Raw genomic sequence first — 26,733 nt, 5'->3', positions numbered from 1 at the left:
GTACTTCCTGACGGGCCTCCCTCAGGTGGTAAGGGTAGGTAACAACATCCTCCACGCTGATCCTCAACACGGGGGCCCCTCGGGTGTGTCCTCAGTCCCCTCCTGTACTCCCTGTTCACTCACAATTGCATGACCAGGCATGACTCCAACACCATCGTCAAGTTTGCCGATGACACAATAGTGGTAGGCCTGATCACCGACAACGATGAGACAGCCAAAAGGGAGGAGATCAGAGACATGGCCATGTGGTGCCAGGATAACAACCTCTCCCTCAACATGATCAAGACAAAGGAGATGATTGTGGACTACAGGAAAAGGATGACCGAGCACGCACCATTCGCATCGACTGGGCTGCAGTGGAGCAGGTTGAGAGATTCAAGTTCCTTGGTGTCCACATCACCAACAAGCTATCATAGTCCAAACACACCAAGACTGTTATGAAGAGGGCATGACAAAGCATATTCCCCCTTGAAGACTGAAAAGATTTGGCATGGGTCCTCAGATCCTCGTAAGGTTCTACAGCTGCACCATCAAGAGCATTTTAAGAGCACTGGTTGCATCACTGCCTGGTATGGCAACTGCTCGGCCTCCGACCGCAAGGCACTACAGAGAGTAGTGCGTACAGTCCAGTACATCACTGGGGCCAAGCTTCCTGCCATCCAGGACCTCTATACGAGGCGGTGTCGGAGGAAGGCCCTAAAAATTGTCAATGACTCCAGCCACCCTAGTCATAGACTGTTCTCTCTGCTACCACACGGCAAGCGGTACCGGAGTGCCAAATCTAGGTCCAAAAGGCTTCTTAACAGCTTCTACCCCCACACCATAAGAGTCCTGAACAGCTAATCAAAGGGCTAACCAGACCTCTCTTTTATGTTGCTGCTACTGTTTATTATCTATGCATAGTCTCTTTAACTCTACCTACATGTACATAAACTCAGCAAAAAAAGAAACGTCCCTTTTTCAGGTCCCTGTCTTTCAAAGTTAATTTGTAAAAATCCAAATAACTCCACAGATCTTCATTGTAAAGGGTTTAAATACTGTTTCCCATGCTTGTTCAATGAACCATAAACAATTAATGAACATACGACCGTTAAGACACGAACAGCTTACAGACGGTAGGCAATTAAGGTCACAGTTATGAAAACATAGGACACTAAAGAGGCCTTTCTACTGACTGAAAAACACCAAAAGAAAGATGCCCAGGGTCCCTGCTCATCTGTGTGAACGTGCCTCAGGCATGCTGCAATGAGGCACGAGGACTGCAGATGTGGCCAGGGCAATAAATTGCAATGTCTGTACTGTGAGACACCTAAGACAGCGCTAGAGGGAGACAGGATGGACAGCTGATCGTCTTCTCAGTGGCAGACCACATGTAACAACACCTGCACAGGATCGGTACATCCGAACATCACACCTGCAGGACAGGTACAGGATGGCAACAACAACTGCCCGTGTTACACCAGGAACGCACAATCCCTCCATCAGGGCTCAGACTGTCCGCAATAGGCTGAGAGAGAATGGACTGAGGTCTTGCAGGCCTGTTGTAAGGCAGGTCCTCACCAGACATCACCGGCAACAACGTCGCCTATGGGCACAAACCCACCGTCGCTGGACCAGACAGGACTGGCAAAAAGTGCTCTACACTGACGAGTCACGTTTTTTGTCTCACCAGGGGTGATGGTCGGATTAGCATTTATCGTCGGAGCGGGATACATTTGGAGGTGGAGGGGCCGTCATGGTCTGGGGCGGTGTGTCACAGCATCATCGGACTGAGCTTGTTGTCATTGCAGGCAATCTCAACGCTGTGCGTTACAGGGAAGACATCCTCCTCCCTCATGTGGTACCCTTCCTGCAGGCTCCTCCTGACATGACCCTCCAGTATGACAATGCCTCCAGCCATACTGCTCGTTCTGTGCGTGATTTCCTGCAAGACAGGAATGTCAGTGTTTTGCCATGGCCAGCGAAGAGCCCGGATCTCAATCCCATTGAGCACGTCTGGGACCTGTTGGATCGGAGTGCGAGGGCTAGGGCCATTCTCCCCAGAAATGTCCGGGAACTTGCAGGTGCCTTGATGGAAGAGTGGTGTAACATCTCACAGCAAGAACTGGCAAATCTAGTCCATGAGGAGGAGGTGCACTGCAGTACTTAATGCAGCTGGTGGCCACACCAGATACTGACTTACTTTTGATTTTGACCCCCCCTTTGTTCAGGGACATTATTTTTAAATTTCTGTTAGTCACATGTCTGTGGAACTTGTTCAGTTTATGTCTCAGTTGTTGAATCTTGTCATGTTCATACAAATATTTACACATCTTAAGTTTGCTGAAAATAAACGCTGTTGACAGTGAGAGGACAATTATTTTTAGACTGAGATTATTACCTCAATTACCTCGACTAACCGGTGCCCCCGCACATTGACCATGTAACGATATCCCCTGTATATGGCCTCACTATTGTTATTTTACCGCTACTGTTGAATTATTTGTTACTTTTATTTTCAATTTTTTACTTAACATTTATTTTTCTTAACCTCTTATAGCATTGTTGGTTAAGGGCTTGTAAGTAAGCATTTCACTGTAAGGTTGTGTTCGGCTCAACTTTATCCTAGATCAGCACTCCTACTCTGAGACTGTAAATATGAGCCCCAATCTTCTCCAATGTGTTTTGAAAGGAGAGAAGATGTGAGGAATCAAGGAAACGCAATTCAAATGCAATCTACCCAGCAACAACTCTGCACAACATAGTGTGCTTCACCTCGTTTCCTGTTATTGCTGCCCTCCTCAAGCTCGTGCAAATAACAATGAACAACACAATGCCAATGGGAACAGGAAGCCATTACAGCTGAATCAAAACAGTCAACATAGTTACACCCATCACCAGAGTCATAGCAAGCCTTTAAAACACTGCAGCACCTCTCCATTGCATTCAACTTCAGCACATATCCATATTACAACACAACACGTCCTTTTGACTGCTGTTCCTCGTGTCGTCCTACGGTGCCAAGTCTGCGTATCAGATCAGTTACATCGCCAGGCAAAACGTTTTCACAACCCAGGAACCCGTCAACAACATGATGTAATGCTCCTCAAATCCACACAGAAACTATGCAGAATATGTCAGAGAGGAATGTACCCACCCCTTTTCTGCCTGCGCCTCACCCCAGACCCCACCCCCATCCCCTTGGCCCTCTGCATACCACTTGAGACTCCTGCTCCTAATATAGACCCAACTGGTTTGTGGGACAGGCAGGGGGAGAGGAGCCTGCATGTAGCAGGATCTAGCGTTTATTGTTGGGTGAGTTGTGCCCAAGTCTTTCATGGAGAAAATACTTATCAGGCAGGTAAGTCATGGTACACGAGTTGGCCAGATTTGTGTTTGAGAAGTGTGTGTAGGACTGAAACATTTAGGACTACAAGGAGTAAAGCTGGGGTAAAAAAACAAGTTGTTTGGATTGTAAACTGTTTTTGGTTTAGAGCTTAGTTCAACTTGATCCCGAATGTTTTCCCTTCGAGCTTCATTCCAGCAGTGATTTTAGAGCACATTTATCAAGGTGTTATAGAGTGTTGTTGGTGTTCTTTTTCTGTTGGTCTAGATCATGTTTCAAGAGATGCGTGAAGAATTGAAGAATTCAGGTAATTCGGGTAACCTTCAGTGTTTGTGTGTGTGAATGTACATTTGTGTGTCTGTTTTATGGAATGAGGTGTATAGGGGATCTATAACTGTGTGTGTGTGTGTGTGTGTGTGTGTGTGTGTGTGTGTGTAACTTTGTACCCACTTCACTTACCCATAACTTCAGAGGCTGATGCTGAGATGTACATGAAGTTCATGAAAAGTCATTGCTGCTATGAGGCCATTCCAACCAGCTGTAAACTGGTCATATTTGACACAACACTACAAGTAAGAGTCCAGGGTCATGTAACCCACTTGTATGTTGGAACTGAACAATACAAAATCATTTGGGGGCCAAATCAAGAGTCCAGGATCAGTGTTCAGTAGGGCACATCGTAGCAAAACGTCTCACAACAGGTTACAGGAAACTAAAATCTGTGTTCTTATTTGGCAAATTCACGTAGTGCCTCCCCGTTTCAGAACATACTCTTCCTGCTGAACTCAGCCCAGATATTCTCCCTCCACTTCCCAAGGGAAAGGTCATGGTCCCTTTTGGTATGACATTTCAAGTCAGAGTTCCTCTCTCCTGTAACTACAGCTACAGTCAGTTATAGTGGTTTTCCCTTGTCCCTGCAGCAATAATTAATGTGCAGCCTCATTCCTTCTTCCCTAAAACATACTCACTACTAAGACCGGTGTTAACTGGTTGTGTTAAAAAAAATCCTATGTTTGCAGGTGAAGAAAGCCTTTTTCGCTCTTGTAGCAAACGGCTTGAGAGCTGCACCTCTCTGGGATAGCAAGACACAGAGGTTTGTGGGTAAGTGAAGAGATTAGGGGGTGCTCTCTTGCTACATGCTTATGGCAACGCAATGTCCTGAATGATTGCAAGCTTGGGCTGGTTTTGGGGGTAGTGTGATATGAAGACTAGACACTAGCACGTATCCATGCCAATAGTGATAAGAGCTCTCTCTCTCTCTATCTCTCTCTCTCTATTGTCCTCACAGGTATGCTGACTATAACAGATTTCATCAACATTCTCCATCGTTACTACAGGTCCCCATTGGTGCGTATATGAACCAAATGCCAGTCAATATCCCAGTCATAAGCATGTTTCACATTTCATGTCCAAGTCATCCCAATGTGCCTGAAATGGATTGTGTAGCTCAATAAACATCCTTAAAGATGATTTGGACATTTAACATGCAAAATGCTAATAACGGGGATATTGACCTGCATTGATTTTTGGACAAACATTCTTAAAAGTTAGCCTTTGGTGACAGTGGCCAGGTTAGAAACCAAAGCATGGATTGCTGTCTTATCTTGCCATACATTTCTTACATGGTAAGGAAACCATTTTGCAATTTGGGTGGACTATCCCTTTAAGCCTAGTCTTGGCCTATAAAGCATGTTCAATGGAGACAAGATCATGGTTGTGTGAATAACACAGAAATAATTCATCATAATTTGTCCAATATGTTTCCACCCTCCCACAGGTTCAAATGAACGAGCTGGAGAGGCATCAAATTGGAACATGGCGAGGTGATTCATTCAAGTAAATAAGCTAGAGAAAGCAAATGATACAGTGTTCTATGTCTATGGTATATACGTACATGTCTTTCTGTGATTTTCCATTCTGTTTATTTCTCTCTCTCTCTGCAGATGTGTACCTGCAATACTCCAACCACTGTCTTCACAGTATCGCTCCAGACGCCAGGTGAATCTACGCAGCTCTCAGTCAAACCAACTCCTGTCACCTGGCTTTGCCTGAGTTGTTACTTTTACTGATAACTTTTTAAAATGAGTAACAGACTAAGGAAATTGAGGCTGGGAGTCAGTCAATTACAGGCAGTGTTCTGGGTTGTGTTCAGTACGGCACACTGTAGCAAAACGTTTTGCAACATGACCCAGGTGTGGATGTTGGTTGTGTTCTCCAGGGTTAGACACTATGGGCCTACTCAGTCTCCCCTCCTCTCCTTTGCAGCCTCTTCGACGCCATCTATTCCCTACTGAGGTATAAGATCCACAGATTGCCGGTTATCGATCCCGTGTCCGGAAATGTCTTACACATTCTCACGCACAAGCGAATCCTCAAGTTTCTCCATATATTTGTAAGACAACATGACTTGAAGAAGATGTCTGTGTGTTTATGCTCATATCATATGGTCATCCATTTCAAACAGTGGTGTTGTGAACTGTATGTGTTGCTTTTACAATCCTTGTGTTCCTTTTTAAAAAAAAATTAAAAGTACTCTACACAGAAAAAGACAGTCCCAAAACCCTGCTTCATGCAGAAGACGATCCAGGACGTTGGGATCGGGACATTCCGGAACATTGCCACGGTCCAGCAGACGGCCTCAGTCTACGATGCCCTGTCTGTGTTTGTAGAGAGGAGGGTCTCCGCACTGCCTGTAGTAAACGAGCAAGGTGGGTTAACCTCATCTCAAAGTCGAACACTGACTAGTACAGTATGTGTATGTCCTTACGTAGGTGCCCTTCAAAAATAAAGTTTGACTTGTAAGATGTAGGTAGGCTATGTATCTCACTGTCCTTTGTACACCAAGGCAAGGTGGTGGCTCTCTACTCCAGATTTGATGTGATTGTAAGTACCCCAAAGCTGCCCATTACAGTTTAATTCACTTGAAAACAATACAAAATAAAGCCCTTCACATCTTTGTTGGTGCATTGTGTACATTTTTATTGTTCTCTCCGCTCCTCTTCTCTTCTTCTCGGAGACAGAATCTGGCTGCCCAGAAGACGTACAACAACCTGAACATGTCCATGCAGGAGGCCATCCGACGGCGCTGCTGTTTCATTGAGGGCGTCATCAAGTGCCTCCCCGACGAGACCCTGGAGACCATCATTGATCGCATAATTAAGGCTGAGGTTAGTGTCCCACTCTGCTCCCACCAGGGTTGTATTCATAAGGCTCCAAATGGAAGAAAACGGGCTGCAACAGCGAGGGACTACTTGAACGTGTCCAATTAGAAACACTTGTTATTTTTGCTACGGTGTGCACTACTGAATATGACCAAGGTCATGTCCTCTATCACAGTGGCCCTCTCTCTCCACTCCACCTACCAGTTTGTTTAAAAAAGACATCAAAGTAATGGGCGCTGATATGCTGTAACATTTAGCTCTATAAGCCCACACAATGAAATATAAATAGAGTTATGGCCACCAGTATTTAAATATATTTGAATGCATTAGCTGTAGACTGTATCAGCATTAGCCCTCTGCTTACTGCTCTACTCTACTCTACTCTACTTAATTACTGGTAAGTCCTTGTTGTGTAACCATGACCAGCCCTTTCCCACCACACACTCCCATCCTCTCCCTCTCCTGTCCCCATTCTGCACCAATTCTCTCCCCATTCTACCCCATCCACTCTCTATCCTCTCCCCATACTGCCCTCATCCTGTCCCCATCGTGCCCTCCATCCTGTCCCCATCTTACCCCATCCTGCCCCATTCCTCTCTCCATCCTCTCCTCACCTCTTTTACTCCTCATCCTTTCCCCTCAGGTCCATCGGCTGGTCCTGGTGGACAAAGAGGACGTGTGCAGGGGGATCATCTCTCTCTCTGACCTGCTCCAGGCCATGGTGTTAAGCCCGGCAGGTATTGACGCCCTTTTAGCCTCTTAGCACCTGTGGGAGTCAGGCCCCCTTGCCCTACTTCCATCTTCCACCGCCTCTAGCCCCACCTTCCTGGCCCAGGTATGTCCACCCTTTTTCTCTCCTCTCTCCAATCCCCCCAGCTCACTGACTGGCTGTCCGACACACTTCTTTGACCCCCCACAACAGCTGCTGCTATACGTTGCACCCTGTTTCTCTGAGCTTCAGCCACATATCAACCCCCCACCACGTACCCTGAAGCACCAACATGCAAGTGGGCACACACGCACAGACACACACACACACTTTCTCTGCAAAGGGTGATTATGATGACCTCTGGCCTATCGTTCCCTGCTTGCCTGGTGCATGGGGAGCAGTATAAATCCAATGACTTTCAAAAGGACTGGAATCTTGAAGATTCCAAGCTTTTGTGGTTGACATTCTATGGACTAGCTGCAGCTAAAAGGCCAAGTTACAGTATGGCACTAGAGGAATATGGTGATGTATCTGCATAAAGATTTGATGATATCTGATTTGATCTCGGTGCCAAATGGCACCCTATTCCCTATAGTGTACTACTTTTGACCAGTGTCCATATGACTCAGGTGAAAAATTAATAAATAGCTTGGCTTGTGCAAGCCGAAACGGTTCATCTCCTGTTTCTGTAGTGTGAGGCACCTTGATGTACAAGTACAGCCCCTGGATAGGACACTAGTCTGTCTCCGGTCAGTAGTTCATTATGTGTAGGTAATAGGTTGCCGTTTGGGATGCAACCATGTTGTTGTTCATTTGCATCTCTCAGATTGGTTTGTGTCTATGGCAAGAATCTGTAAGAATCTGTATGGAGCTTATCTATTTATGCTGATATAATAAGAACACACTTTGATGCACACAACCTTTTTTTATCATATGCTTTGGTTACAATAATTCCAATCTTTGATAATATTGCATTTCCACTATTGTGTTTTTTTTTTTTTTCCAGAGATTTCAAGCAAATCAAACTGAGATCACTAGAGGACAATGTGAAGTCCATGGTGGATGAAAAGGGAGACCGTTTTCAAAATGTCAACATACTGTTGTAGAGAAAAACAATCTGCAACAATCAGCTGTATCAGTTGAGTTCAATGAATCACAATAGTCGTTAGTTACATTTCATCAAATTGACGATATAAGTTTGTTACTTTGTGTTGCGCTGAATTTGTGTTCTATTAAACATGTTCAAATCAATTTGACTTGTTTTTTTTCTAATGGACTTGCACAATGGATTTCACTGTTTTATGTAAGCTTTTCAGAGAAACAAGTGGAGATAAAAATATAAATGGTATTTTACGTAAGACTGGATAGTACTATCCAATTTATCCAGCAGATGTCAGTAAATAGCTATTGTTTTTGCAAAACCAAGCGCAGTAAACAAGGAAGCACGTGACATGCTGAGCCAGTAAACTGGGTTTCCACTAGATAGCACACCTATAAAGTCTTAATTTGCTAGATCGTAAGAATTCATGAAAACGACATTTTAGATTTTTGGTCTTAATTTAAGGTTAGGCATAATATTAGCAGTGTGGTTGGGGTTAGATTTAAAATCTCATTTTAAGACGAGCAATTGTAGAAATAGGCGGGGTTTATTACTTTGTGGCTGTAGTAACTAGTGACCACCAGTAACCTCGGTTCCTACTTTTTTTTTTTTTTTTAAATCCATGACGGGCCTTCGCGGATCTATCCGCCTATCCATACCCCGTGATCACCAAAACAACACAACAAAGTGGGGGAAAGATGGCGAGCGGAGAGGAGGCTAGATGCCCCTCTGTTTCTTCCGTACTCGAGGACCTGTTCCCTGCCGGAGGATCAGAGCAAGTATGCGGTGATGGGAACCCTGAGCTCGTGCAACTGCGGGAGCGTCTTCAAGGCTGGCTATCGCAATATGAGCCGTTGCTGTTATGGATGCAGAGGCTGCTTGTTTGGGAAAGGCCGCTCTACAGCATCTTTGTTGCTCTCACGCTGAACACCTTGTTCTGGTAATGCTAAAGAATTAGTAAGAATCACTCATGTAATCAGTTATTTTGCACTGAATAGGAAGATGCACTGTAGCTAATGTCTTAGCTTGATAGTAGTAGTAGCTACTTACTGTAGTTAGATTGAATGACAACGATAATCCTCCTCGGGCGACAGTGACGCGCTAGCTAGGTGGCTAATTAGCTATTTAATGATGTCTGCTGGTAGTTTGGTATGCCAAAGTTTACCCTACTATTATCGAATAAACGAGTAACGTTTCGCTAAATACTCTACATAAATTCTAAGTGCGCTCTCTTTCAAATAACAGTAACTTACCTAGTTGGCAGCTGTCAAATCTAGATAACAAGACGTGTAAGTAAATGTAGAACGTGCCTCTCCGACATGTAGACCAAGGAATCATGACGGCTGTATTCATGGCTTGTTAAATCTGCAACGTTTGACAACTGAACGTGGCCAAGTTGGCAGGAGATCTGTTTTATGTATTGTCCTGAACCAGGACAGGGAGCTAGCTGACAGTCTATTCACTCTTGTGGCTCGCTAGTTAACGTTATTTAATGTTAGGAACGTGACAAACATTGGTTACATTTTAAAATGGTATGGGTTGTTTCTTTTTTACAGGCTTCTGTCTTCGACGTCCCTGCGTCCTCTCTTCCTCCTGAGTCTTTCCATTCTAGGGCTCATGCAGCTGGAGAGATGGAAGCATAAGTTACCTCTTACAACAGGTAAGTTCATAAACTCAACAAAATAGAAAACGTCCTCACTGTCAACTGAATTTATTTTCAGCAAACTTAACATGTGTAAATATTTGTATGAACATAAGATTCAACAACAGACAAACTGAACAAGTTCCACAGACATGTTACACATGCCTCTTGGAGGAGTCAATGCAACACAACTCCCTGTGGAGTGAAAGAGGTATGTGACTGTAGGTGCAGGTAAGGATGACACACAATTTTACCGTTAACATGGAATTTATTCCTTCACATGGTAATTTTGGGGAAAAGTTGCTGGATGGAAGCAAAGAAAGTTAGAGCCCCCTCTCCTATCCACAACTTACCTAACTAGCACCACCTGGCGCACTAACCAAAATACAGGGGATGGTCTGCCCAGGTCTTACCTAGTGTGCATCGACAGAGTACATACTAGGGATATATATATGTGTATGTATGTGTGTGTGTGTATATATGCCCGCAGGCCTCTTGCCTAAACACTCCCAAGGTGCCTTCCCCCTGGGAACAAAAACATAATAAAACTAACGTGAACACCTTCAATCATCAAAACAAAGTCCTTGTGACGAAAACATACCTCAGCAGGACCGGCCACTAAATACTGTACAAAAAAATGTCTGCGCAACACAAGACATACTAATAAGCTCTCTCTTTCTGAGCAAAGGAACACTGGCTTATATACAGCTGGAGAAGATGTCTGTAATTGCAGACAGCTGTATCCCCTGACGAGAGGGCGGGGTCAGCTCCAATCTGCAATGGGGCCGACCAATCAGCTGCTTGGTGGACTTCCAGGAAGCCATTTCCTGAAATACATACATACAAACCCACAACAACACAGAAACTGGGAAACGTAACACATGTGACTAACAGAAATTCCATAATGTGTCCCTGGACAAAGAGGGGGCAAAATCAAAAGTAACAGTCAGTATCTGGTGTGGCCACCAGCTGCATTAAGTACTGCAGTGCATCTCCTTATGAACTGCACCAGATTTGCCAGTTCTTGCTGTGAGATGTTACCCCACTCTTCCACCAAGGCACCTGCAAGTTCCCGGACATTTCTGGGGAGAATGGCCCTAGCCCTCACCCTCCGATCCAACAGGTCCCAGATGTGCTCCATGGGATTGAGATCCAGGCTCTTCGCTGGCCATGGCAGAACACTGCCATTCCTGTCTTGCAGGAAATCACACACAGAACGAGCAGTATGGCTGGTGGCATTGTCATGTAAGGATGAGCCTGCAGGAAGGGTACCATACAAGGGAGGAGGATGTCTTCCCTGTAACACACAGCGTTGAGATTGCCTGCAATGACAACAAGCTCAGTCCGATGATGCTGTGACACACCGCCCCAGACCATGACGGCCCCTCCACCTCCAAATTGATCCCGCTCCAGAATAGAGGCATCGGTGTAACGCTCATTCCTTCGACGATAAACGCGAATCCAACTATCACCTCTGGTGAGACAAAACAGCGACTCGTCAGTGAAGTGCACTTTTTGCCAGTCGTGTCTGGTCCAGCGACGGTGTACATGCCTTACAACAGGCCTACAAGCCCTGTCCATCCTCTCTCAGCCTATTGCGGACAGTCTGAGCGCTGATGGAGGGATTGTGTGTTCCTGGTGTAACTCAGCAGTTGTTGTTGCCATCCTGTACCTGTCCCGCAGGTGTGATGTTCGGATGTACCGATCCTGTGCAGGTGTTGTTACACGTGGTCTGACACTGCGAGGACGATAAGCTGTCCATTCTGTCTCCCTGTAGCACTCTCTTAGGCGTCTCACAGTATGGTCATTGCAAGTTATTGCCCTGGCCACATCTGCAGTCCTCGTGCCTCCTTTTCAGCATGCCTAAGGCATGTTCACACAGATGAGCAGGGATCCTGGGCATCATTCTTTTGGTGTTTTTCAGAGTCAGTAGAAAGGCCTCTTTAGTGCCCTAAGTTTTCATAACTGTGACCTTAATTGCCTACCGTCTGTAAGCTGTTACTGTCTTAATGACCGTTCCACAGGTGCATGTTCATTAATTTTTTATGGTTCATTGAACAAGCATGGGAAACAGTGTTTAAACGCTTTACAATGAAGATCTGTGAAGGTATTCGGATTTTTACGAATTAACTTGGAAAGACACGGTCCTGAAAAAGGGACTTTTTTTTTTTTTTGCTGAGTTTAGTAGGTGCATGCATGCATTGCTCATGCCACAGCCACCCCTGGCCCTGGGGTCAGTGTGAAGTCTGAAATGCTAGTATAGGTCACGATTTGATAAGCTGGTTAAATGTTAGTGCTGTCGATTTGGATTTGATTTTACATAACATTGTTCTGATGACTTTGATTACCAAGCCTATATGAAGTCTAAAGTGCCTTGTTGATGTTGGACTTAGATGACCAAATCTGTGCTGTCTCCTCTCTCCACTACAGTTCACTATCCTGAGGCCAACCCAATGGAAAGGTACACATCTTGACTCAAAGGTCCAATGCAGCTGTTTTAATCTCAATATCAAATCATTTCTGGGTAACGATTAAGTACCTTACTGTGATTTGTTTTCAATTAAAATAGTACAAAAATAAACAAATAACTTCTTAGTAAAGAGCAATTTCTCAAGCAAGAATTTAGCTAGGAGGGGTCTGAGTGGGTAGGGGAACATGTAACATTAGCTGTTATTGGCAGAGGTTTGGAATTCTCTTTCTTATTGGTCTATTAACTAATTTAATGCATGATGATGTCACCATGGAAGGCCTAAACTTCATCCCACCAAAACAGGCTGAAATTGCAGGCGTTCTTTTCAAACAGCTCTTACACTAAAAGGGAATTATCATAATTTTCACAATTTCACAGTATTATTCCAACCTCATAGTGTGGAAATATAAAACACAGGACAATCACAATTTTGACTACACTGGGCCTTGAAACACATCCTAACTCACCCTGCTCCTATAACACCTTCAAGCACTTTACTGTTAGTGACTATCATGTGAATATTCAGGTGTTTTCCCTACTTGTTTGATGGTCTGTGCCTGTCAATAGCATCAGGGCACATATTTATAAAGAGTAGTCGAAGAGCTGATCTAGGACCAGGCTCACTCTATCCATTGTAATCTGATCCTAGATCAGCGCTCCTACTCTGAGATGCTTGAATCCTTTTAGGTCTGGCTTAGTACTGCTTGTGTTCGTGTGTACATCCCACAGTCTCTTTCTCTGACTGCAGAGAGACCATAAATGTGCAACCCCGGCTCCTCAGTATTCCAGAGCTCAGCCACCACCTGGTGGAGAGCTACCTCTACTGCTGCCTCTTCGTCCAGGAGATGCTGCAGTACAAAAGGCAGAACCATGGAAAGGTATGTTGGGTTTGTTGGCGGCTCAGTGGGTTAGAGCTCATTGCCTCCATCAGGGTTGTGGGTTCGATTTCCACGTGGGCCACATATACTGATTGTCATTTGGTATCTGGAGGTCGACGTGTATTAAAACTGTTACCATATTGTTATATTATAAAGTGCCTCAAAGTCATGGTTTATCAAAACATTAAATTGGTTGAGTTGCATACATTTTTTTGTATAGCTGAAGCAGAGGAGGCTGGTGGCAGAAGCTGTAGGAGGGGAGGATGAGCTCATTGTAATGGCTGGAATGGATTTTATGGAACGGCGTCAAATGTGATTTCCATGTGTTAGATACCGTTGCATGAATCCCATTCCAGCCATTACAATGAGCCGCCTCCTATAGCGCCTCCCACCATCCTCCTCTGACCTGAAGAGGTATTTGCTGAAGTAGTTGTCCCTCCTCTACATTAGTTTCAGCCAACTTGCAAGTTTAATGACACTGCGTCTCTTTTCTCCCTCCAGTTCTGTGCCATGATGTGCTCTGGCTGTTCTGTGCTTGCCGTGGTGGGACACTACGTACCAGGAATCATGATATCCTATATCATCGGTGAGCTGCCTTGCTTTTTCAATTATTTTTCCTTGTTTTTCACAAAGGCAACCAACCAACCAGTATGCCAAAGGGTGTGGTTGTCTAAGAAATGCAGTGCTACTGCATAACAATTGCCAATAACTTCTAAATGCAACCTTCATCCCACCATTTATAGTGTTGCCATTCCCCAACCCGGAAATGTATTGACCATATGTGACGCTCAGTATTCTAGGGTTGTAGTCTATAGTGCACACATTATCCAAACATTTGCAATAGGAACAGCTTAGTTGTAGTGTTTGGAGTAAATGGTTTCAGTTGCAAAATGTTTTGCTACGTTGTTCACTAATGAATACAACCCTGAGGTATATCCCTTTCTCTGGTTAAACTAAAGATGGTGTGCATTCCAAATGGAACCCTATTCCCTATATAGTGCACTACTTTTGTCCAGAAATCTATGGGTCCTGGTCAAAAGTAGTGCACTATGTAGGCAAAAGGGTGCCATTTGGGATGCTGTGCTTGTCATGGTGAGTCAAACGCCATTTAAGTGCCATGTTGAGGTTGTTTTTTTTGTCCTGTGCCCAGCGCTGAGTGTGTTGGTGTGGCCTCTGGTGGTGTACCACGAGCTTATCCAACGGATGTACACAGGCCTGGAGCCCATTCTGATGAAACTGGACTACAGCATGAAGGGAGACACGCAGCACCGCAAGCACGATAAGAGGAGTGAGTTTACACTGTGTGTGTGTGTGCGCGCGCGTGTTGTCTGTCAGTATGTGTTTGATGGTGCGTGTGTGTCTTTTAGTGTGTGTGCCCTGCCATCATTCACATGTCACCAGGTCCCCTCTCTAGCTGTGAACACTGAACGTCAGGGTTGCCTGGGAAATCGTTCTCCTCCCTTCCGGTTTGTGGCACTGGTGTGGCAGCTGGAGCAAATTTATTTTCAGACATCCTGTCCACGGATCCTTAAAAGCCTTAAGTCTTCAAATGTCTTAAATTGCACTTTTAAAGGGCTTTAAAATATGCAACAGAGATGACTACAGTGTTTCTGTTATATTATGCAGCTGCTTAGTTGTTGCCACCGCTGGAAAAACAAACTAAATTGATTAAATTGATAATACTCTGGGCGCACTTTCAAGACCTATCCACATATACACCTCTGAGTCACGTCGTTGCCAGAGGGGAGAGCAAGGTAGCCGATGCCATTTGAAAGACAACACTAACTAGAGATGGGACGATGAACTGAAAATTACTGCCCTGCTCGTACCGAAGCAACTTTGCTTATGTTTGTAATTTCGGTGATTAGGCTAATCAACGATGCTGCTGATTTAAAAAAAAAAAAAAATTTTTTTTTGGGGGGGGGGTTCTAAAACCATTATTTGGTCAACTGTAATGTACATTAACCTGCTTCCTGCAACGAAAGTATCTGCCCTGTCCATGTTTCTCACTCTCGCTCCCCTTTTTGCACATGGATTGAAGGGAGGGATGTATTCTGATAAGCGCAAGCATACTGAAAGTTGAGCAACATTTCAAAATATAATTGCGTGAAAGACAGTTTTTCAAACAACTACTGTTACTGTTGTTAAGCGACTCTATTTCTGAACTGTCAATATAGAGGAAAAAAACACTTTACAAACACAGTATGGAATTGAGATGATTTGCCAACGGAGCAGTGAATTTTTATGGTGAATACATCAAGTATGCTACCAATGGAAAGTTTTTGTAGGACGTTACATTTACTGTTAGTTTCTTTCGCCATACAATTGATCTAACATATTTAGCAATCTAGCTAAAATGTTTTGAGTTTCCACTTCCTCAGTTGGTAAATGTATGTAGCATTGGCTATAGCCTAGGCCAATATATATGCACAACAAATATACAGGCAAATTCATCTCTAAAGAGACAAAAATATCTAATTATTTTGGATCATATTTTGAAATATTGCACATCAAAATATCCATCATGCACTCCCTGAATATGTTACTGAAATGGCATACTTCTTTACTTGACACTGGAAAGTCAGTCTAGAGCCCTCCCACTTCGCTACCTTGCTTCGAAGTATAGCCATTTGATACCTGACTTAATGAATCAACTTTTTGGTTGTAGTCTAATGTTATAGCATAATAACCCTAGAAGAGCTACAGTATATGTAGACTTTTGTTCCAGCCCCACTCTAACAAACCAGACTCTACAAATCAACTGCTCAACAGGACCTTGTTAAGCTGACTTCGGTGTGTTTGAGCAGTGCTGGATCAAAAGCCTGCACACCAAGTGGCCTAGCTCTCCAGATGGAGGGTTGACCATGTGTTTTATACAGTAACAGTGCTGTATATTTGACCTTTTTAAGGCATTTTTTTATCAGTGGTATTGAGTATCATTATACTAAGTTGGTATTGGTATCAAAGCCAAAATTCTGGAAACTTAGTTAATGATCAGTCAATTGGGGTAACCCAACAAATGCAGATGGGCAACCCCATGCTTCAGCCATCTATAGTCTAGCCAGTAGCCACTATGCTACTACATTCATCAGGCTCAATGCTAAAATAGCACACCTGCCTGATAATGAGCCACCTTTGGTGAAAATATGACTTGTCGCCAACATGGGCTCATTTCTGGAGAAGAAAATTAGCTGGTGTGGCGCTCGCAGACCTCAATTTGTATTAAATTGCTTGCCAAGTGTCATTATAAAGGCCTTAAGTCTTAAATTCAACTTATTGGGTCCTGTAGTTACCCTTTAAACTGTGTGTGTGTGTTGCAGAGGTGAAGAAGGAGGTGGAGGAAGGGGATGAGCCCAGGGCTGAGACAGAGAGCGAGAGTGAGGAGGAGCTGTCCTGCTTTGCCCCCCTGGTAAGTTGGGACCAGAACAAAAATTTGACTAACTGGGGACATTTTGTCGGCCCCCACAAGGGGAACAGGGCTATTTCTAGGGGATTAAGGTTAGAATTAGGGTTGGGGGCAATGTTCCCTCGTCTATTTCGTCACTGAGCAAATTTCAGGTCTGCTGAGCCCCAACTTGAATGTGACAATTCAGTGGAACTTCCAGTACACGTTTACTGTGAACACTGAGGCTGTACCCGCTTTAAGTTATTTTTTTTAACAGTGGCCAAGTAGACTACTATGGCTATTTGATCATAATGTAGTCTTACCAGAGTGACCTACCATCAGAAACAATGGAGAAAATGCATCCCAAAACATTTTAATCTGGAAATAGCTGTTCTATCATTCAGCCAATGTGTGATGTTCAATGTCGGCCTACATTCCATGAGACTTTTGAAAAAAAATAAACATGCAGGGCTTGACATGAATCTTTATCCACTCAGACAATGAAGTGACTGAAAATGTTGTGACTGATGCAAGAAACCACTTTACAAGATAATATGGATTATTATTCCCATACCATTATTACAGAGAATCAGACAAATTGTGCTGCCTATTGTCTACTTAGCTTATTCAAGCCTGCCTCAAAAAACAGCACTGCCCCTTTAAAAATATATATATATCTTTACCTGACTTGCTTTTCAATTATGTTTAGAGATGTACAGGTGTTGTGCTCTTGTAGGAAGCAGTCATTCCCCCATTGCAGACTACCAATGATCTATAACTGGGCTAATAACTGACTCACTAGAAAAGGATATGAACAAAATGTGCATAGGTGGCTACATGCAGCTCTCGCTTTGATCTCAAAACAAGAGCATCTACTCACGACCGCTCATGCTGTAAATACAGTTCAGTTTAAAGTAAATGGCACAGATTCATAAATGGCAATGGTCTATTTGCATATCAAAAATATTATTTTATTTGTCATGTACACGTGTTTAGCAGATGTTATTGCAGGTGTAGCGAAATGCTTGTGAAATAGGTCTACCGCAGCTCTGATTGGTTATGCCACACCGGTCTGTGTAGAGTACTGGCTGAGTCATGCATGTCAAATAATTATGCTGTTTCAAAATTTGACAAGTGTTGCATCCCAATAATCTTTCCTTTCTCCCGAAGTGTGTACATGTTCACTTCCCCTTATGGATTTGAAAGGAAATTCATGTTTATGGAAACTCCCTCTAGCCCACGCCTATAAATTCAATTATTTTAAATATGTATGGAATAGAGCAAACGCACACTTCAGGAGGAATGAGAGATTATTCATACTTTACCAAGACATTCCCCTCAATGAATGACTAAATATTGTTTGTTTTTTTACAGAATGTGGTTTAATTCATGTTTCAATGTTGACATTCAATTGAGAGGATAAGACAATATTATTGCTTGACTTTCTAATCACCTAATTGGGCTCTAGTATGGGTTCTGTCGAGAGCCTTTCACTATAGAACAATGGTGATATCATAAAATTGTGCCATGTCATTGGTCAGGTGGATGCAAAGACCACAGCCCTGGCTATGGCCATCACCGACTCGGAGCTGTCTGACGAGGAAGCATCCATTTTGGAGAGTGGGGGGTTCTCCGTATCCAGAGCAACCACCCCACAGCTCACAGACGTCTCTGAAGGCAAGTACCCAAGCACAACAGGCCCTTCCTCCAAAGTATCTGTCCTGCAACTTGGATTTAAAAGAAAATAAATGGTGTGTATTTATTAGTGCAAACCGAAGCAAAATGTTTTGCCCCATAAACAAATACTCACCGGTAGCCTAGTGTGTTGTTATTGTCGGTCAATCAAAGCGACACGACAATCAGAGGCTCCATGTGTGTAGCAAGTGAAGTGGGAGATTTCTAATCAATGCTAAATGGAATTAGGCTACAATGATCAACCAAGTGGTAGGCTGTGGTTTCATATGAATAAAGTTGTTGTACACAAGGATGCCTCAATAAGCCTGGCTACTTTAGCTATTTAGCTGGCTACTGTAGACAGCTTCTTTACAAAGATTAGATGCAGTCAAGAAGGGCACTTGCAGATGGTATGATAACCAAATGGCAGCAACAAGTTTGTCTAACTAGCGCGAGTCGTTTTGGCATCTTTCTCTCTCCCTCCATACCACACACACAGACTGTCACACACACCGGCCCCTGCTCCCCTATCGCCCCTCCCCCACACTTCCAAGCATAGCGCAGCGCACCGGCTCTCAAGTTACGCGAGCAAGTCTCCATTGAAGTAAACAAAAATATATATCTTTAAAACATGTATTTAGACTATCTGAAAAATCATGTTATTATTCTAATAGTGAAATCATTTCAAATGCCCAGCCCTAGCATATAACCCGATGTTAGACATACCTCTGTGTTAACTCAAATACGACAAGGTTCCAGTTTAACAACGTTTACTCAACTGTATTAGCACAATACATGGCTGCAATTGGCTCAGGCCAGGTTAATCTACAACGAGACTCCTGCTAATAACAGAGTGATTAGCGCCCTAAACAGAAATATAGTGATACTTACTTAAAAAATGAATTTAACAATCTCCCACTTTTTTCTTTTAAAGACAAATAAACCATCAACAACAATTGAATGTCCCAAGTATTATTTAAGTTCCCCATTACAAATGGGTTGTGTGAGTTTTTATTTGTATTTCTCAAGCTGCCACTTTCCATTACTGAGTGCCTTTAGGAGCACAAGACCGGATGCTACCTTGTTGCCGACCACAAAATCCGCTGGATTCTCGATGCTTGAATTAGTTCCTTGATGCTGCTTATCTCAAGGCAGTCTTTTCTCTGTGACAGACTTGGTTGACTTCACAGCATCAACTAAGGAGTAGTTGTCAGTGACACAAACTACAGGTAGAATGTGCTGTTTTGTCTCACCAGTGGTAAGCTCTGATGAGAACAGAGTTGCAAGAAAGATAGCATTGTCAATTTCATCCGCAAGAGCAAGAGTTTCTCCAGCAAGTGTGCTTTGGACAACACTTCTGATCCTTTTTTATCTGCCAACAGATAGGTGAGAATCTTCCTCCTTCACCCATTAACAAAATTACATGTCCACTTTGTGCTTCCATCTGTAAGGTTCCCTAGGGAAGCATCACTGAAGACAACTAGTTTCAGAGTCAACTTTTCAAACATGCTGAAACTTTAGTCACTTGTGATTACAGTTTACGAACAACTTTGTTTGCCTCGTGAATGGTTTGTACAGTGGTGTTTTGTGTTGGATGCCAAGTTGCAGCCATCAAACATTACATCAGGTCTACTCTGTCAAGCAACATATAGAATTTGACCTATATTTGAACTCAATTGATCAACTTCAATTCCACCGAGAGGGGAATTAGCTCTTGAAGAATCCATGTGGATAGGTTGAAGATTCTTGATTTCGCTCTCCTGTTGCATCAGTATTGTTCCATCGGCTGTAATAACCTCTATGCCAACATAACAAAAATGATCATGCTCCTCACGGCTGACCTGGAAAACAGCTTTGAGGTGTGGAATCAGTTGGAGTAAAGGTCCGTGAGCCAACCCAGATAAAGTCATCAACATGACAGGGAAGTACTCCAGTCACATTGCATTAGAAGCCTGCAGGATCCATTTGTGACATTTTTCCACCTGTACTCAGCATTGTTGCATCAGTAAGAGTGATGCCTCTTCCAGGCCATACACACTTTTTAGTTTCCACAGTGTTCCTTCACTCTTAGCTTCAGGCGGAGGTCGGATGTGAATGTCCCTTGACAGCTCTGTTCCCTGAAAAAAATGCAGATTTGATGTCTATGGAATTAAGTTTCCATTTTTTTTTCTGGCAGATTACTGTCAGCAGCAATCTGAGTGACTGAGGTGCATGTCGGTGAATATTTTGGGAGTTCTTCAGCAGCTAGCTCCCCAACATTTAGCCACTAGAAGTGCTTTTGGCCCTATTGCATTTAAGGATTATTAAGCAAATGTGCTTGTTAAATCATCACACGTTTGGCAAAGAAGGCTGTGATTCGATGATAAATTAACAGGCACCGCATCGATTATATGCAACGCAGGACAAGCTAATCGGCCATTACGATTAATCGGTCGACCTCTAGGCTGTAGCCATGAAAATTGTGCATTGCGTTTTTATTGCCATCAAAGCCTAATCTAGGGCTGTTTTCCAGTCACATCCATTGTCTTGCTTCACTTTCAGAATCTCTGAGTGTTTGATTGTCTCTCCATAAATCCATTGCATCATGGACTGTATGCAGCAGTTGTCTTTACATGTTGAATTTCTCAGCCATTTCTCTTATTTCATTATTATTGAATTCTCCATGGTCACTGTACAATTTCTGGGGCGGGCCATGCACACTTATCCAGGAATGAATTAAGTAATTGATGTTTTCACTGGGTTTCATTGTATTGACAATGCTTCCAGCACTGAAGCATGTGAAGGTACCACACACTTGGTCCCAACTCATGTAGATCTACAACCACTTGGAAGCCAGTGGCAAACCAACAGCTGGCCTGGTCTTAGTTTTGCTATATTTCTGACAAGTCTCACAACTGTTAACTATCTGCCGTAGAATGAAAAATACTCTCATCACTATTCCCAGAACTGCTGAGTAATTTCTGAAGTCTGCCAACTGCATGTCCAAACGGTTTGACGTTTTAACAATACATTTTTTCCTTAGTTCTGTGTCTGTCAGAATCTCATTTTTACATGGTCTCTGTGTGATGTCTTTGTCTAAAACGTTCACACAATAGTGGTCTGAGGTAGTAAGTTCAAGGGTCACTGATTGTTTAAACGTCACTGCCTTGTCTTTTTTTTATGTCTAGTACAGCCCCTGACTTCTTGATGGAAGCTTTGCTTAATAGTAAGGGGATGTCTGTAGGGACCACCTCTGTTTCAATGTGACACTTATTAGTCTGACCAATAGTTGCTGGTATCTTAACTCTCTTGGTAGAATGAACAATTCCCCTATCTCGGGGTGGCAGGTAGCCTAGTGTTGGGTCAGTAACCAAAAGCTTGCTAGATCGAATCCCCGAGCTGACAAGGTAAAAATCTGTAGTTCTGCCCCTAAACAAGGCAGTTAACCCACTGTTCCTAGGCCGTCATTGTAAGTAAGAATTTGTTCTTAACTGTACTGGCCTAGTTAAATTAAATCTCCAAATTTGAAAGCTCTGTTGCTTGGTGTGTCAATCATTTTGTACCTCTTTCATATTTAGTTCACTGACATAGTTATCAAGCCATTTTGTGCCACAAACTGTGTGTGTACATGCAGTAGCAATCACAGCAGATTCTAAGAACTCAGAAGCAGATTGGTTTGAAAACAGTGTTACACTGTTCTCTCTGTTTGCATTTTCCTCTGTTTAACGTGTTCATTTTTTTATGAGGACAGTCTTTAACCCAATGGTAAGTGCTTTGACAAATGGCCCATTTTAATCTCCTGCCATATCTGTCCAGTGGATTTGGCGCCCTCGTCTGGTTGTCATGAGTAACTTTTTGGCGCCTTTTCTCTGCTGCTCTATGTATATGCTGCGTCACTAGTCAAAAGTAGTGCACTATAGCTGGAATAGGGTGCCATTTGGGATGAATCTTGTGTTTCTCGAGGCTTGGGCTTGATGGCACCTGTGTTTGACAGGCTTTTATTGCTTTTAACCAAGGGAACAAGCCATCTGCGTTTTGGGAGCTACTAGTAATGTGTTTGGTTGGCAGGAGAAGGGTGTGGATCCTCGTCCCAGGTCGTCCCATCTGTTTTTGGCGCGACAGAAGTATTTTTCACCAAAACGTATGTTTAGTGCCGTGTTCATTGACGCCAAAGTCAGCACAGTACAAGCAGTCAAAGCCAACTGTTTCTTCCTACCACCCAGAAAGGCAGTATATAGCAACTTGAAAGCTAACACGGCATCCGGGAGAACCATCTCGTACTTGCGCATCCTATTGTATCTTTGTTCAAAATCAATGATGTAGTCCGTAATTGCAACCGAAATGTCTCTAACACTGTCAAAGTTTGAATATGCCTCGTAGGCACGGTCTTTCTCTTCTCTAAGAAACACAGATTCCAGTGCTCTAATCAAAGTTCCCATACCGTCATCCTTGTTCAAATCCTCAACAGATATTTCCAGTGCTGTATCTCTCGCTCATCCTTCGAGCGATAATACAAACGCAAATACTTGCTTTTTCTTGTCCAGATTAGTAACCCGTGTCCAGATTCCAAGTTAAATGTTTCCAACTTTCATACGACCTCTTCTCGTCGAAGCGAGGTGGCACATTGTAGGTACTAGCCATCCGTTGCCACCAATGTTAAGTGAAATACGACACAACTACAAGGTTCCAGTTTAACACCGTTTACTCAGCTGTATTAGCACAATACATGGTTGCCATTGCGCTCAGGCCAGGTTAATCTACGAGACTCCTGCGAAAGGAACACTAATAATAGTAATAGCACCGTAATAACAAATATAGGGATACTTAGAATTATGATCAATCTGACGCTTTTAAATGTGTGCGGCGAAAGGACAGAATTGGCTTGCAGGGATTTTTATAATTGAGCAGCATGTTACACAGCCCAAATCATGTGAATCAAATATTGGCACTAGCCAAATTTGATTTGTCATTATCTTGATATATGCTGTTGACTCCTTCTTCATTCACTATATATCAGAATTTCATATTAATTTTAATTTTCTAATCACTATATATAGATTTTTCTATTGTGATTTTGTCTGTACCTTTTGTTTATCCCACGTGTAACTCCTGTTTTTGTCTCACTGCTTTGCTTTAACTTGGCCAGGTTGCAGTTGTAAATGAGAACTTGTTCTCAGCTGGCCTACCTGGTTAAATAAAGGTAAAATAAAAACTGTGACTCATCGACATGGCGTTTCCACAAGCAGGATATTGTAGATATTCACTCACAAATAATATCTGGCCATGTGCAGGTGAGCTTCAAGCTGCTGCAATGTGACAGCTGCTGGACCAAAACAGCAGAGAAGTTCAGCCTTGCGATTCACACTCTTAGAAGTCAACCCAATATTCCCATTTACTTCATGTATCGCTGACTACCTTTTAACCCCATCCTCTCTCTCTCCTGTGACTGTTTAGACCCGGACCAGCAGAGTGTGCACAATGACCCAGAGGAGGCCTTCTTAAGGAACCGATCTGAATTCTCCTCGGTTGACGAGTTTCCCATCAAGCACAGCCTCCTCCACTTTCCGTTGCGGGGCCCCGGTCAGGGCCAAGGGGATGGGGCTACGGCTGGGGGAATACGGCCCTCGGAGGGGGGGGAGCCCATGAGCCCGGCCAGCCTCCTCATCCAGCACCTGGCCTCCCCACTCCACTTTGTCAACACACACTTCAACGGACGTGGACGGCCACCAGGTGGGGACCAGGGACCACTGCTGGGTGCTGGGACACCGGAGGAGGTGGTGCATGGGGGGGAAGTGGAGACCCAGGCCCCGAGGCAGTCACTGGAAGCCCTGAGTGAGGAGATTGTGAACACGGCAATCTCCACAGTGGTGCAGAACACTCTGTCGGCCATGCTACGCTCCACCGAGGACAGCAAGGTCCCCTCAATCGCAGATTTCCTGCCCACCGACACGCCCCCCAGTACCCTGGAAAGTCCCCATGTCGCCGAGGCAGAAAAGGACCAGGATGCGGTCGCTGTGGAGACCGAGGAGAGGAGTGCTGAGGAGATGCCGGATGACATGTTTGTACCGACCGAGGATGAGGACTTTGAGCTTCTGGACCAAAGTGAACTGGAGGAGATGGACGAGGACCTGCTGGGTCTTCTCAGTCCTGATGGACAGGGGATAGTGGGAGTGGCCTCTCCCACAGACACACCCCCATCTCCAATGCACCAACCAGAGTACTTCTAGCATCCTCATCACCGCTCATACCCTACTGTTTTGTTTTATGTAGATATACATTATACAGATATATATGTACACTTATCAAAGTGTCTGTGGTTAGTGGCAGTTGGTTAGTGATTGAGATCACTGTGGTTGATTCTGCCTTCACACTATCACTGTGTATGAGTCCCGAATGGGACCCTTCCCTTTACAGTGCTCTACTTTTTTACCAGGGCCCATGGGGCTCTGGTCAAAAGTAGTGCACTATAGCTAGAATAGGGTGCCATTTGGGATTAAACTTGTGTTTCTCGAGGCTCGGGCTTGATGGCACCTGTGTTTGACAGGGTTGTATTGCTTTTAACCAAGGGAACAAGCCATTTGAGTTTTGGGAACTACTAGTAATGTGTTTGGGTGGCAGGAGGAAGGGTTTGGAGCCTTGTCCCAGATCTGTTTGTGCTGTATGTTGTAATGCTAAATGCAGTTTGGTATATTACAGCACAATCTGCAATGGGACCAGGTTATAGGGACCAGATCTACAACCACCCTTCTCAAAGGAAATGATTAACATATTATATGTGGATGGATTCTTTGAGAGAAAGAAAAGGTTTTTGTTTTGATTATATTAATATATATGATATAAACTATTTATTGCCGTCATGCGGGAATTTTAAAGTAATAAAGATTCTCTATGGTCAGTAACCCAAGTCGATTCTACAATCTGCATTGGATTTAGATCTTCAGCAAAACACGTTTTCATCGTGTATGCACAAATGCGTACATTTGGGAGTTTCTTTGAAGGCAGTTTATTGACCAGCAACCCCTCAAGTAAATGCAGCACTCAATTGTGAAATCTCCCAAACAAAACTTAGTATTGCAGTAATTAGCCATACACACAGGACTTACTTTAACCATCTATTAAAATTACATTTCAGAAACTTAGGGTGTGTTGGACATCATACGCACAAATACATTGTTTGGGAGTTTTATCAAAGGCAATTTAATGACCAGCAGCCCCTCAAGTAAGTTCCACACTCAGCAAAATTGTGAAATCTCCCAAACAATAATAGATCTTTCAATTTTAGGGTGTATTATCTTTTTATCCCCAAACCAGGTGATGGTAAATTTCTTTACCCATATAAAACGTACTTACTGTGGTATGCTGACAACCTTTTCAATTGCTCGTTGTCAACATCTCAAAGGTCTATTTTGTTAGTTGTATTCTGTAATGTTTGTAAATTAATGCAAGTGCTACTTCACCTCCACCAATTGCTTAATATTTGTACAACTTAAATGTTATGGGTACTTAATACTCTTGGAAATCCCAGACCTAGGGCAAAACATTTGTAACATTGTGGGAGGCAACCAGTCTGTCTAGACTAGGTACCTTACATGTAAAGGTTATTTATGCTGGTTTTGTCACGGCAATCCCACATACAACTGCGATTCGCTATGACAAATTATTGAAAGTAATAGGAATACACATGCATTGCATTATCTCCCCAAAAAGGTATGTGACCTAGGTCCTATGTAACAATGGGTTATAAATGTTGCAACCTGATGATTGGAATTCTTAATTTCATAAATTGGTCATTAGTGGGAATTCAGCTCGACCCCAATTTAACTAGGACAGGTTTGTTGCTGCAAGTGTGCCTATCTGAATCTCAAGGAGTGGGAGGTACTTTAGTTTGCGCAATGGAAGATCCCATTGCACATGGAGACTAATATGTAGACGAAAAATGAATGTGAAGTAGAAAATGGCGTCCACCAATGTCTAGTCTAAAGTTCCCCAACCCAAGTTGTCCCTGTGCACTGTATTGTAATATAAACTAACCTTTTTCCTGGCCAATGCCTTCCAAGCACTTCTGTAAGTTTCCCTCAAAATGAGAGCAATTTGGAACATTGCATGTGATTACCAAGCATTAAAAATGCAATTGTCCTCTCCAAACTTGAAGGGAGCAAGACCTTGGACTTTTGGCAAGCATGCAATTTGTATGTTGCAGCTTTTATTACACCAATGTCCCTTAAAGAATTCTGATAACACTACGTTGCCAATGAGGCAATTTAGTGCGATTCATTTAAAAAGTAATTTATTTTGCTGTAATCCCACTGTAACCAACTATAAGATTATATTAACAAATTGTGTTATAGAAATGTTTGCCTATGCTTTTACTGCTTCTTAATCTATAAAGGCACCTAACAAGAACTGTATTG

The 26,733-nt window shown here is 43.4% G+C and overlaps 2 protein-coding genes across 8 annotated transcripts; both read left to right on the top strand.

Annotated features, from left to right (window-relative positions):
• Nucleotides 1-3,111: 3,111 nt before the first annotated feature.
• LOC112253920 (5'-AMP-activated protein kinase subunit gamma-1) lies at nt 3,112-8,446 on the top strand. Of its 7 annotated transcripts, none has more exons than XM_024426025.1 (14): nt 3,112-3,294; nt 3,593-3,632; nt 3,797-3,897; nt 4,090-4,164; nt 4,345-4,426; nt 4,614-4,672; nt 5,103-5,148; nt 5,269-5,323; nt 5,591-5,717; nt 5,868-6,033; nt 6,171-6,208; nt 6,346-6,492; nt 7,130-7,321; nt 8,202-8,446. In XM_024426025.1, exons 1-13 carry the CDS (start codon nt 3,127-3,129, stop codon nt 7,247-7,249), a joined length of 1,224 nt encoding a protein of 407 aa, XP_024281793.1. In that variant the 5' UTR covers nt 3,112-3,126; the 3' UTR covers nt 7,250-7,321; nt 8,202-8,446. The 7 variants fall into 7 exon arrangements, with proteins under 7 accessions (XP_024281793.1, XP_042152999.1, XP_042152998.1 ...); XM_042297065.1 differs by having other exon boundaries at nt 5,856-6,033; nt 7,130-7,223; XM_042297064.1 differs by having other exon boundaries at nt 5,856-6,033.
• A 455-nt stretch (nt 8,447-8,901) lies between these two features.
• LOC112266592 (reticulophagy regulator 2) lies at nt 8,902-26,725 on the top strand. Its single transcript, XM_024444197.2, has 9 exons — nt 8,902-9,234; nt 9,851-9,954; nt 12,367-12,397; nt 13,155-13,284; nt 13,786-13,870; nt 14,435-14,572; nt 16,605-16,693; nt 18,211-18,346; nt 23,777-26,725. The coding sequence occupies exons 1-9, from the start codon at nt 8,993-8,995 to the stop codon at nt 24,547-24,549; spliced, it is 1,728 nt and encodes a 575-aa protein (XP_024299965.1). The 5' UTR covers nt 8,902-8,992; the 3' UTR covers nt 24,550-26,725.
• The last annotated feature ends 8 nt before the right edge of the window (nt 26,726-26,733 follow it).

This window comes from Oncorhynchus tshawytscha, linkage group LG14 (assembly GCF_018296145.1).
Source record: "Oncorhynchus tshawytscha isolate Ot180627B linkage group LG14, Otsh_v2.0, whole genome shotgun sequence".
Classification (NCBI taxonomy): domain Eukaryota; kingdom Metazoa; phylum Chordata; class Actinopteri; order Salmoniformes; family Salmonidae; genus Oncorhynchus; species Oncorhynchus tshawytscha.
Note: the sequence above shows the minus strand (reverse complement) of the source record. Positions and strands in the feature narration are given on the sequence as shown.

Bases quoted from the DNA above. Each gene is read 5' to 3' on its own strand.
- LOC112253920 (XM_042297064.1), top strand. From the start codon at position 3,127: ATGTACCCACCCCTTTTCTGCCTGCGCCTCACCCCAGACCCCACCCCC. The intron at 5,718-5,855 runs GTAAGACAACAT...AAAAATTAAAAG, and splicing joins TCAAGTTTCTCCATATATTT to TACTCTACACAGAAAAAGAC. The intron at 6,493-7,129 runs GTTAGTGTCCCA...CTTTCCCCTCAG, and splicing joins ATCGCATAATTAAGGCTGAG to GTCCATCGGCTGGTCCTGGT.
- LOC112266592 (XM_024444197.2), top strand. From the start codon at position 8,993: ATGGCGAGCGGAGAGGAGGCTAGATGCCCCTCTGTTTCTTCCGTACTC. The intron at 9,955-12,366 runs GTAAGTTCATAA...TCTCCACTACAG, and splicing joins TAAGTTACCTCTTACAACAG to TTCACTATCCTGAGGCCAAC. The intron at 13,285-13,785 runs GTATGTTGGGTT...TTCTCCCTCCAG, and splicing joins AAAGGCAGAACCATGGAAAG to TTCTGTGCCATGATGTGCTC.